General features: G+C 38.0%; 1 protein-coding gene across 2 annotated transcripts in view; it reads right to left on the minus strand.

Moving 5' to 3' along the window:
* The window catches only part of LOC122813347 (putative ferric-chelate reductase 1), an 817,655-nt gene that overhangs the window by 628,417 nt on the left and 175,539 nt on the right, over positions 1-13,699 (minus strand). For both annotated transcript variants that reach the window (XM_044085613.1, XM_044085612.1), the window contains exon 3: positions 80-216. In XM_044085613.1, coding sequence (XP_043941548.1) covers positions 80-216 — 137 coding nt within the window. The remainder of the gene's footprint in view (positions 1-79; positions 217-13,699) is intronic.

Here is a 13,699-nt window from a genome sequence, read left to right on the forward strand (position 1 = left end):
CCGTGGAGTACTACTTATTAAAATAATTAATGTACTTTTTCATTCACACTAGCATGACATATTTAGAAACTATACTTACTTGTCTTTTTGCACAGTTTAAAAGTTGTGAAGAAGTGCTGTCAATAAGACTAAAGGTGCCAATTGCTTCACTGTTCAGATTCTCAGCATCTCGAGCTTCTATCAAAAATCCCTTGAAACTGGATCCTGAGAGATCAACTGAAGACAACACAAGAAAATAAACAAAAGGAAGTCATAATGCTGTCCCAGTATTTTTTGTTAACACTTTTTAGAGGTTGTACTTTATTTATTTATTTATTTACATATTTATTTGTGGGGGGAAGGGGCAATGAAACCAAAACTTTGACTGTTTCAGTTTTGAAATTCACTTCAAGTTTAACAAACAGAAAGTGACTCCTGAATTAGACATTTATGCACAGTGGATAGTGTGATGACTAACCACTGGTCCAGTAATCAAGGAGCCTCCATCCTCACCACTGGCACCAGTGGAGGATGTACACTGAGAGGATGACAAAGTACGCACATAGTATTTTTAGATGCAGCTTTCTGCATCAAGTACAATTTCCCTTAAGAGCACACAGAGACCACAGCCAGTCTGGGGCTAGTTTCTCCCTCTTTCTCCAGATCCCCCAATAAGACTCCTCACTGGTAAAGCTAAAGAGTTGAGATCTGAGCTGAGTGACTAAGCCAAGACCTCCAGCACCCTCTCTGTCCAAGCAGCACTTTGTGTCTTTGCCCAAATAGCTGACACACACACTCTTTGAGGTTTGATTTATATACCCGCACACACTCACACCTGGGAAAGACTGACTCAGGTTGACTAGCTATGCCCCTTTTATCCAGACTATAAGGTAGTTATTACTGCCACCAGCAGACTCCTTATCAACTACTTTAAGGCTCTTAACAACGGGTGTCCAGTTTTACTGTGTAATATTACTATTAATATAAATGATAGTTGACCAAGAGCAGGGCTATTAGGAGTGGCCTACACAGTGTCACCAAATAAGTACTCTTATAATGTAATTATCTCTAGACACATCAGCCACAATGAAAGGTTTAAATATATTTAATAATAAATAATAAAAGAACAAGAAAATGCTCAGTATATATTCACAGTGACATCAGAGTTCAAAATCACAGGAAATACTTAAAACAACATTGCAGGACAGTCTCAAATAAATAAAGAAAAATATCTAAGCTAAGCTTTGCTATATTCCTGACTACATCTAAGAGAGTTACTATACCCTAGAAACTTACAGGCAGATGTGGTGAATGGATCTTCTAGCTGATGTTGTCAGGTCAAAGACAGAATACAGAATGCTGTCTGTCTCTAAGAGACCTCTCAAATTAATATCTCAAATATTACTGCTGGGCTAGCTTGCAGAATGACATCATTTCTTGTCATCTGACTTCTAGTCCCCAGGCCCAAAACAACCATTGATGGCAGCTAGGAGCATTTAGCATCTACCCATAAAAATACATAGACAAGGGCTTTTTTCTCAGATCTTTGGCAGATGCTGGAAGTCATTAAACAATAAAACACTTCCAAGACAATACGGAAAGTTCCCTAGTTTTAGACATTGCGTCTCCTTGCTGAAAGATATCATCTTTTATTGCGTAGCCATAAAGTAATTTAATTTCAGTTATTTTTTCTAAAATTTGCTAGACTGAGGTTAACATCCTCTATCCCAGTTTCCACTGTTAAAATATATACATTTAAACAGTTACAGTAGTGCATGTACAATTCTCTTCTTTTCCAGTTAGGTACACTGTGGATACATCTTTAAGCTCAGTACTTTGCAAGCACATTTTTAACGCACATGTCTGTACTGACCAGTTTGACATACACATGACATACAGTTCTAATACATTTGTAACACAAGTATCTTGTATACATCATGCTGATATTCACAAAAAAAACATAATTATTTACAAAATTCAAGATAGCTGTGCTGGCAGTATCTGCCTTTGTCACAGACAGATCACAATGTATTTCATGAAAAAAGGTCTGTACAGTGTCTCAGAAACTGAGTGCATCATTGTTCACCTTGATGACTTTTTGTTCTCCACCACATTTCCATTATTTTCTAAATAATGCTGCTTCAAACTAAAATTAATTCAGGGTAAAATAATGTCATATCATGCATTCTATATGAACCTTAGTGTCACCACTTTATCATAGAGGATCACCAGAAGCTAAAATGTATTTTGAAATTATATAGGTATATATAGGTTGGGAGGGTGGCTTAATGCCTAAGGTGTTTGCCTTACAAAGACAAGGTGCAGGGTTTGAGTCTCACAAGGGATAACTGGCTAGGCTTAAAATGGCTCGCAAGGGCAGTTAGCTTAGTACTAACCTATGAACCTATGAACCTATATTCTACAAATTATAGTCAATGAGCAGATATGTTTTCTGAGTAGATAAATATTTTCTTTCATTTCAAAAAGAAAAGAAGAGACTCCTTATTCAAATAAAACCATCTGGAAAAGCTAAAAGATGTTTGCTTAAATAAGATAAACCACACTAATATGTCTTCAAAGATAACCTTGGGTGTATTTTACAGAATCCTGTTCAAGTTCTTATGCCACAGTGCTGCAATATTTATTACTATATGGATAATGTAAACTAATTAAAATGCTGGTGTTAAATGAGCTGCCTGTCACTTCCAATTAAACAGACCAGAGTGAAATTGTAATAAAAGGGTAGAATGACCCAAACCATTATCATCTGGGAAAAATACTAGTAGCAATAAAAAAAAATCAATAAGTTGACCAAATAAGGAAATTAGAAAAAGTTAAAGTATTAGCATCACAGTCATTAATGTTATAGCCTTTGGGGTTCAGTTTACATATAATGAAATTTAACCAAAATGAAACAATATTAATTTATTTGATACGTAAAATGATTATTATAGAATTCTGTTCTGGCTGACATTCAACAATATCCCATCTTTAAAAGACAGAGATGAATGTAAGGGGTCAAATATATTTTCCAGGGGATATGACATTGGAACATTGATGGGAGGGACTGTTCTTTTGCAGACCTATTTCATATCATAAAACACCCATCCCTCCATATTTTCCTTTCACAACTGCTACTAACTACCTACCTTCTCCACAGTGTCACATAAATTTCACATAAAACTCTGTAACTATTCACCTACCACTAGTTGTCATATTCTCCTGTTGTCCTTACCCAGCTCTTTGTATGGGATACTAAAACTCACTGCAATATATGTACTGGGATACTATAACTCACTGTAAAATATGTACTGTGTACCAACAGTTTAAAGCTTTTCCCTCAAGTTCATGTCATATTTATCCATGTCTATAATGTATTTTGTATCCTCTTTCCCTTTTGTTATTTGCGTTATATTTAGGGAACCATTGGCAAAGAAAATAAGAGATTCAGAATTTCAAGGGTACAATTGTTAAGGTAATCAAGAAACGTTGGCCTTATTTGCAGATGATATTATGTTGGACCTGATAAAACCAGAAAAAGGACATTTCAGTGCTGTTGAACATTCTGAGACTGTTTCACATCTTTTTGGATACAAAATTCATGTAATTATTGTTACAATCTAATTAATATTGCTGGAGCTTTTCTTCCCAGGTCTGTGCTGAAAAAGGGCTTCTGCTCAGTCAAACTAACCCGGTCAGCAAATGTCAAAATAAATAAATAAATAAATAAATATAATACAAGATTTGTTTGCAGAAAAAATATGAGTTAAGTGTGCAGATGAACTGAAGGTAGACAGTGTGTTATCAAATGCTAATTAATAGTCCCAATGTCTGGGAAATCAATACACTTTATTTTTTTCTAATTTTCCATAGGAAAATTGTTCTAGGATATAATGTACTTTGAAGAAGAAGGAACACTTACTTCAGCATTAACACAGGGTAGTCAGCCAGAGCAGTTGATGTCTCTAAACAGTAATCTAATAGATTTAAATATTTTTACTTATTTTTTATTCGGATACAGCATCTTCCTAAATTATCTTTTCTAGTCTCAACCTTATGGATGCCAAAATTTGACCATTTAACTATTATGCCACATTTCTCTAAACCTAAGCTAACATCCAATATCCAAACTTAAGCTAAAATCCAATATCAAAAGCATTAACAAATGTTTGCTGATCTTTTATTCAAATAAACCAATGTAAAGCTTTTCACAAAGTTTTTCATCAGAACCTCAATGGAATATTTTATGAGACACAAATTCTTCCCAAAAAGCTACATTAACAATGTCAATACCAAGAGATGTATTACTGTAAATAACAAATAAAAATGATATAATGGTAGGAAAAAACAAAAATAGTAAACCCGCTGACACAATAGTAGATAAAAACAACTTTAGAACATCAAACTACAACACAAACTTAAATATTAAAATTACTAAATAAAAATGTTTAAAAAAACATATAAAACAGTGGCAGAAATGGTTTATGCCAAAAAGAAAAGCTTGAAGCATATGTTAATATGATAAAAAGTAATGATTAACTGACAGGTTCTAGGATTCAGAACAAACCATACTGCTCACATAATTTGCCTAATGCAGGTAGGTCAATTTCTGTGACCGGAGAAGTGCGATTCAGAGATATCTATGGCCACAACTTGGAAGCCCTCATTACAAGTTCATTAGCATCGATCTGAATTGCACGTTTTAGCACTACTGCTGTCAAACCTGTGATGGTGGTAATGTTTCCCTGGCAGTCCATGCATCTCCGTGGCAAAGGCTCACCCCCTACCCTTAGACACACAATTCAGACACCCATGCACACATAAACATATTTATAAACATTCACACTCACACACACACGCACACATGTACATATACACACACATCCACCCATCATCAAACATGCACCCTCAAAGTGGCTCAAGCTTATAAACACACTCATTCATTCACTCACATGCATGGTCTGGCATGCGCGCGCACACGCACACACACACACACACACACACACACACACACACATATATATATATATATATATATATATATATATACACACACACACACACACACACACACACACATAGACACTCTTAATTCCCTACCTAAACCCCTAGTGTCACTACAAAGGCAGATACATACACATACACACTCTCAATTCCCTACCTAGATGACTGCTATCTTCTGATGGTGTTACTGCTCCATGGATTGCCTCATTACCAAGCAGCTTGGCCAGTGGCACTCTTCTGCTTACTGATGCTCTCAGTAGTGGAAAACCTGAGTGAGAGAGTGATATATGAACTGCAAAAGGTTATTGTGAGTGGGGAAGCTGCTCATGTTGAGGCTTCCCACTCATGGTAATCCTTTCTGAATCCCAGGGAGGTTCTTTGGCATTACAAGGCACTATTATTTAATTTTATATTAACATGGCAGAAAGATTTGTACATAGCATTGCTAAAGTTTACGCAAAGAACCAGATTCTGGAACAATCTGTATAAAGCATTGCATGATATGCCACAGTTACTCAGGTTTCAGTTCACAGGCAATTCTAAGAAAGGATTTTTACTGCACATTAAAATGAGCTAGGGTGCAGACAAATGGGGGAAGGATGTGAACTACATGGAACCCTACAACCAGTATTGGGCAAAGTTTAAGTATAAACTGGTATACTACTCCATTGTGTTTTGCCAATTCAACAGAATAAAACACCTCAGACTACAGTAAAATGAATGATCACTGTAACCTCAGCATATCTCTATGTCACAGAACCCCCTCCCCATGTATGTAGGCCAACAGTTATGTACACCATGTATACCTAAGCACATCTTGGTACATACATGGACATAGCCCCACTATAAAAACAGTAACATTACTCACAAACATATAGCCAAAGAAAAACTCCATGATCAATCATCCACAGAATTATCAAGAAAAATAATTAAAACAAAATTTCTTGCATGAGAGCAAACCCTTCTGCAACCTCCATTTGGGGGACTTCACTCCCACATCTTCTTACTTATATATACTAACTTCACAACTGCACAATACTGGGGAAAAGGGAAAAGACCCTTTAATGGTGAAACATGGCAGTCAAAGCTGTGCTGTTGCAGTCCAGCCAAAACATTGTTAAAGCATTATGGGATCTGCAGTTTTGCTATGCATACAAGGGATATGCATTTAAACAGATATAGAGCTCCCATATATAATAAGCACTGTGATAAAGTCACACATACATGCATACATATGTGTGTATGTGTGTAAATGTACAGATGCTCGGGACAATGTAGATACAGCATTTATACCAAGGTCTAGAAGGATGCATATAACTAAAAAGATGTGAACATGGGGATATATGATACTGCAGCTCTACATGTGGTTGTAACCCAACAAGCAGCATAATCTACAACACTTGCATACTTTGTACAGTAATGTTGGACAATTTCCTGTCACATAAGAGCACTTAATCACTGAATCGTACAACCCAGCTGTGTAATAGCTATACCTAAATAGCACAGCCCAGGGCAGATCCCACATACTCATCTGTATAAAACTGGACATGTGTGTGTATATATATATATATATATATATATATATATATATATATATATATATATATATATATATATATATATATATATATATATATATATATATATATATATATATATATATATATATATATCCTACAGAAAAAACTTTATACAAAATAAATGTAACAGACGCCAGAAGATGTACAGTTTGTTGAAAGCATAGCAGAATAAATGTTCACTATAACCTTAGCCAGTCCATGTCCCTGTAGTGAGCTAGTCTACATGGCATTCAGTCTCCAACCACTCATGTTTGTAGTGTAGCGTTCTTTTTTATATTTGGTTCTGTTCTCATTCTTATTCTAAATGTCCTTCCATTGTGTCCTTACTTGCCATTCCATTAAATATCCCTTCTGCTGTGTGTCCAAACACTTTGTGTTTACCTTGTATTGTTTGCTGATCTGTTTCTGTGCACCTTCTGTGAATTTTTTTGTAATGTTCCTAGTCTCACAAAAGTCAGTTTTTCAGCTATTAATGTCTCTGACTAATCAGTAGAGAATAGCAGAACACATTTATGCACACACATGTTTTGTCAAGACATTATCCCATCACCCTACAGAAGTAAGCTCCCTTACGCCAAAAATCAGAAACACCATATCCTGGAAGGTGTACAGGCTGTCATTTATATGGTACCCACAGCTTACATACGTACGTACTTAATGAGCCATATCATAATGAAATGTTTTAGAACTCCATTATCTCTGGATTGTACAGTTTGACAGCAGGAGATTGCAAAATATACCAGTATGTTAGCAAAGTATCACATTTCAATTGATAAAGCATGGATACCTCCAAAGAGTTATGCAGATCTCTGGATTGCATAACACCTTAAGGGAGATATATTGTTGCCCTGAAAACTTCTCTTCAGACACTCACCACATACTCTGTGTACTACTGAGGTTTGTTGCAGCATTGTGGTATGTGACTGGCACCATTTGTAATGCTGCACTATACTTTGGGAATCCCAAAGTAAATCTACTAGCAAGATTAGACTTCAATCAACTGATTCTAATTTACTGTATTTAAATATAAATACAAAACTGATAACATCCATAAAGAAAAAAAATACTCCTGCCCCAGGTGCCTTTTTATTTTTACAAATATTAAGCCTGATATTATTTATAGGCTTCAAAGTATGGCAGTTAAGAATTTAATTAATGATTCCCTAGTGAAAACCTGAGAAACTGCCACATGTGTTTTGGGGAAGTAGAACTACCTAAGAGGAAATGCCTCTTGGAGAAGTGAAGGGACACCCTTTGCTATTTTCCATTGCACACCCACTCACCCATATTTCAGCATGTGAATACCAGGGACAAGGGATGTGCAGAAGAAAATCCAAACCTCCCTGATGGCTGCATGAAAGACATACCCTCTTGGCTGGCTCTCATCCCAGTGATGTGGAAGGAATGGGTCACCACACCAAGAGAGGGTCTGATGGGCAGCATGTAGCAGGGATAAAAAGGGCAAAAAAAAAAGCATTTCATTAATGTCTATTTGTCAATAAAATGAAAGAACCAGCTTTAGTTCTAGTCTTCAAAAAGGATGCTGAACATAATCCAAATAAATACAGCTGCATCAAACTGGCATCCTTTCTTTCAAAAACTGTAAATAACTGCTGGGGACTGGGGTTAAAATATATTGCCAACTTTAAAATCAGTTATATTGACAAATTATGCAACACAGACCTCTGAACTAAAGCTCATATGTAACTGGTTAACTTCTACAAAACATAAAGCAGACATTTTGAAAGCACTTGGTCAACACCAGGATAAACTATACCCTAATTGTGAACAAATACGTCTTCATACATTACATCTCCTTACTCTCCCTTCTTCACTCATTCCTTACCTCTATTCATTTCTCTCCCCTGGATTTCTCTTTAAATATGCTATAAGCCTGCTTTTCTCTCACTTCATATTACAGTTCCTGTTTATATTATGCTAACTTACCTTTAAGCTCTCTATAAACCAGCTAAAATGTTTCTAACTGTTAAATCATATGCACTTGCTAAAATTTCTCCATTAAATCATTATAATATAATTTTGTATCTATTCTTAACCAATGTTTTCATATTATATATAATTTGGTATAATTATTTAAGCTGTTGTTTTTTTTGTATTATTTTTAAAGACTGTAAAATTATTGTTCTTAAAATGTTTTGTAATACTTTGGAGATTTCTCCCCTGGTCTCCACTGAAAATAGGCTCCTACCCAGTTGGACTTTCCAAGTAATCAAATGTCAATAAATTAAATAAATAAATGATTCTCGTCTAAAAATATCCAGGCTTGATACTTGATCCTATGACTGCACTATAGTAGCTTTAATTAAAGTAAAAATGAAGCCATATATCAGAAAATGGATAAGTGAATGGCTAAACACTAGCACTTGCATTCAGAAAAACCCAGTGTGCTTGCATAATGTGCCTTCTGCAGGTAGGTCAATTTATGAGATCACAAATGCAATTCATAGTCAGCCTTAGCTGCAATGAGGAAGACCTCATTATCAGATAATTTACATGTCTTTGAATCTCATGTTCCTACTGCTCATGCAAAAAAACTCTTTGCAGCAGTAGTGTCCTCTTGCAGCCTATGCTTCGCCTTGGCACAGGCATTACATCTCTCAGAATTTTGCAGAATGCCACAGATGTTATCACATATATTTGCTCTATCCCATGTAACATTTTAGATATTCTGGCAAATCACTGAAGATTACAGCCATCCAATGATACAAGACTTTCATACTTTTTATTGTTTAGAAAATGCATGTTATGTACTTACCATAACATTTCATCTGTGTGTGTCCATTTTCATTCTTTCTCAACTGATGAGTTTGGATCCGATCCTCAGATCTGACTCGGCCATTACTAAAACTCATGGTAAGCAAAAAGCCTCTCCCTTACCCATAATGCACCAACCCTAAGATATCTCAGATCTTGTTTGCCGATGTTATTAGAAGAAGTATGTATCAATATGTGTAAATAAAGGATACATGAAGGTGTATATGTGTCCTAAAGAAAAAACTATGTCAGGAGCTCAATCAAAAGGACTGTTTGTTTGTTTGTGTCTTTCAGCTTGTCCCGGTTTGTCCTTAAAATAGGTCAATCATACAGAGATTTGTAGACATAATGGATGGGGTTTGGGGGGAGGGAAGAGGAGGAAGAATGAAAATGGACAACACAGATGGAATGTTTTGGTAAGTACATAACTTCTTTATGATGTTGTCAATTTTCATTCTATCCTCAACTGATGGGACAGAGTCCCCAGCTACATATAATCCTGGGTGGACTCTAAGGAAGAATATTCCTGAGCACAGCTGAACCATATAATACTCTACCCTCAGAGACTACCAGTTGTGGTAAGGTAATACCCAGTTTGTTAAAGATAAATGAATAAAATCAGTTGGACAGCTAGCTAAAGTCACTTTTGCAACTGGTTTACCCAATTTCAGTTCTGGAAATGAAGCAAACAATTGTCCGTTTTTCTGATTTCTTTTGTTCTGTGTAGGTAAACACATAATTGTCTATGAAAATGCAATAGATGCAACTTGTAGTCACCCTTATTTACAATTACAGAATAATACTGGTAAATTGATGGATTGACTGATATTAGATTCTGACACCACCTTGGGAAGGAAGGAGGCATCTGTTCGCACTGTCACTCAATCCTTGTGAAAAAAATGGAGGTTTTGAAAACAAGACTTGAATGTCTTACACTTGTCTAGTAGAGGTAATGGCTACTAAAAATCATTTTTCCAAGTAAGATACACAAGGTCACATTTAGCTGCTGGTTCAAAAAGGGGGAATGTTTAAGTGCCTGCAGTACCAGATTGAAATCCCATGTGGGAGTAGAATCCCTAAACGAGGTCTCAAAAGAAGAGTGCCTCAGAAGAAAGCTCTCCACAATTTATGAGAGGTTACTGGAGAAACACCAGTCCAATGTGAAAATTCATTGTGCCCAGTAAAAAAATATTTTCCATTTACTTTTATATAGTTATGAAAATAAAAATACATATGATGGACAAGGGACAAGAGCATCAGCTGTCTGGTCATTAACAGAATTGGAGAAACCAGGCCATCAGCCTGAGATTTGAGATGTGGGATGGATCATGCTTGTCAGATAAGACAGAAGATCTGGAGTTGTATCCAGAATCCAAGGTTGATGAAATAAGTGAGGCCAAAGAAAGGAAAACCAAATCTGTCAAGATCAGTAAGGTGCAATGAGGATGACTTTACTCTCCCACATGGCCACTTTCTGTAGAAATTTCAAAATTAATGGAATTGGTGGGTAGGCATAAAGTAGACCAGGGGCCAAACATGAAGTAGAGCATCCCTCAGTCATTTCCTCTGTGGGGGGATTAGGGCAAAGTAGCTGCTGCATTTGTTGTTTAGGGGAGGAGCAAAAAGGTCACAGCAAGGCTGGCCCCATGGATGAAAAATCATTTCCATCACATTCTTGTTGAGAGATCACTTGTCAGGTAGAAGAATAGACCCACTCAGTTTGTTTGTTATCACACTGGACTTCCCTCGAATCTGCTATGAAAAAGTGGTTGGATGAGATTGCCCATTGCCACACTCTAAGCACTTCACAACACAAGCAGAATGATCTGGTCCTTCCTTGCTTGTTGATGTACCAAGCCAATAACATGCTGTCTGTTTAAATAGCAATCATCCCCAAAAGGAAAGCATTCTGAAAGGCCTGCAATGCTAAAAGCACTGCTCTCATCTCTAGGACATTGATATGCAAGTTGGCCTCTTTGGGGGGCCAAGTGCCTTGGATCGTCTTGCACAGAAATTGCCCCACCCCACCCAGACTGGGAACTGTCTGTGGTCACTATGGCCTTGGACTGAGGGGGAATGAATGGGTGGTTTTGTAGAATGTGATCTATGTTGTTTCCACCCACTGGAAAAGCCTCATAAAATCTGGCTAAAGGTACTCATGTTATCACCGCTGCCATTGATCCTATAGTTTAAAGGACCAATTGGACTGAAATATTGGTACTGCAGATTATTATTCTGATCTGTAACCTGAAATTCTGTACTCTTGATATAGGTAATGAAGTTATCATAGACGTCATGTTGAAAATTGCTCTAATGAATTCTACGTTTTAAGTCAGTTGTCGATGAGACTTTCCGTAATTTATGGTTATTCCCCAGATGTGAGCAAACCTGGAGAATCTTATTCCATGCCCTTATCAACAGATGCCTGGTTGAGGAAGTAAGGAGACAGTTGTCTACATATAGAAACACCCAGAATCCCTGCAGTCTCAAGTAAGCTGCTACAACTGATAAACATTTGGTAAACAACCTGAGTGCTGTGGTGAGGTCAAAGGGCAGAGGTCTGAACTGGAAGTGACTGGTTCCCAGCCAGAAGCATAAAAACCTTCTGGATTGTCTGTTCATCTTTATGTGGTAGCACACATTCTGAAGGTCTATACAGTACATCCAGTCATCTCTACCCAGAATGGACTGAACCTTGACCATTCAAATCTTTGTGAACTGAATTGTTCAAGTTGCTGATATCCAAAATTGGTCTCCAGTCTCCTGTTTTCTTGGCACAAAAAAGTATCTTGCATAAGTTCTGGATTCTATCTGGTCAGGCAGGACCTCTTGGATGACTCTGTCTCGCAGCTTTAGAATTTGAATGGCTGCTTTTTCCATATGACTGGGTGGAAGATCTGGGAATTTTCTTGGAGATGAAGGGGACAAAAGGATATTATATCACTTCTGAGAGTTGCTCCCAGTTGCCATCAAAGGGGCCTTCTATCAAGAGTGTCGGAAGGGTCTGTCAGAGAAAGAATCTCTGGAACCCTGGAATTGAAGCCTCCTCTGCCACAGGGGTGGCATCAACTACTTGAGCTCCCCCCTCTGCCCCTAGGGGAAGTTTCTCCTTGTGTGTCCCGGAAAGGACCCTGGGACTTTCGGAACCACATCTTCTGCCCACCTTGTTGATTCCTTTAAAAGGATCTTTGAGGGGCAGAAAGATGTACATCTACTGCAGAGAGGGTCTTTTTATCCTTCTCACACCTGGATAAAGTTTCCTTCACTGTGGGTCCAAACAAGGAAGTGCCATCAAATGGAGTGTTGATGAATGATGACTTGAAGGGCTCCGCAAAATCACATAAGCACATCCAGGCATGCCTCCTAATGAAAATGCCTGAACCTGCTGCCCCTGAGGTGCCTTCAGCTGCATGCAAAATTAGCCTCATGGATGAATTTGAAACAGATTGTAGGGTAGCCAACTGAGAAACCACGGATGACTGGGCATCTGCAGTAATGAACTCTGAAAGGGAATTGTTCCTTGATCAAATCCCTTTGCAACCTAGTAAAATGTGCCAAGTAATTCAATGACCTAAAGGCAAAGGTCACCGATGCACAGACACATTTCTCAAACCTGTCCTTCACCCTAGACTCCCGTTTAGGGGGAAGAACAGAGGAACTCTGTTAGACAAGTTCATTTTTTGGTGGCTGCCACCATGACCATGGCATTCATGGTCACCCCTTTAGCCCCAACTTCCTTCCCTGAAGGTGGTGCTAGAATTTTGTCTGGTCTCCTGGGTATGGGTTCAACTGAATCAGATTCCTTCCATACCTGCTGAGCAACCAAATCACTTAAGATTCTCGGTAGGTGTAGTAACCCTGGAGGTAGATGGGCCAGTTCCGAACATGTCCAGAAATACTGACTCCTCGGGTGAAGGGTTGCTGGGGGTCCAATCACCTCTCTGCTTCAGGATCTCAAGGATGTCTCCAAATGAGGCATCATCTGGAGGTGATCACCTTCATTGAAGTCTGTATCCTTGGTGACAGATTCTTGAGGACAGTCTAAGTATCTCCAGTTGCACTTCCTCTTCCTAGAGACCTCCTAAGTGGGGTGTTCCGGGGAAGTGTCAGAAGAGACTATAATACCCTGTCTGGATGTCTCAGGCTGGCTGTCCCTGTGGCCTTGAATGACTAGAGTCTGGGTACAGATGGATCTGGGTGGATTGGAAATCCAAGGGGGCTGGATATATCAGTGTTGTAGAAGCAGATAAATCCCTCTTCACAACCTCAAACACTGACCACTCCAGATAGAAAGAAGATCTCGGCTCTGAGAAGCCAGAATTCCAGACCATAACCTCCTCCTGCCCCAAAAACAGTTGGAG

The sequence above is a fragment of the Protopterus annectens genome, chromosome 10.part0 (genome assembly GCF_019279795.1).
Source record: "Protopterus annectens isolate FY-2018-M chromosome 10.part0, PAN1.0, whole genome shotgun sequence".
NCBI classification, from domain to species: domain Eukaryota; kingdom Metazoa; phylum Chordata; order Ceratodontiformes; family Protopteridae; genus Protopterus; species Protopterus annectens.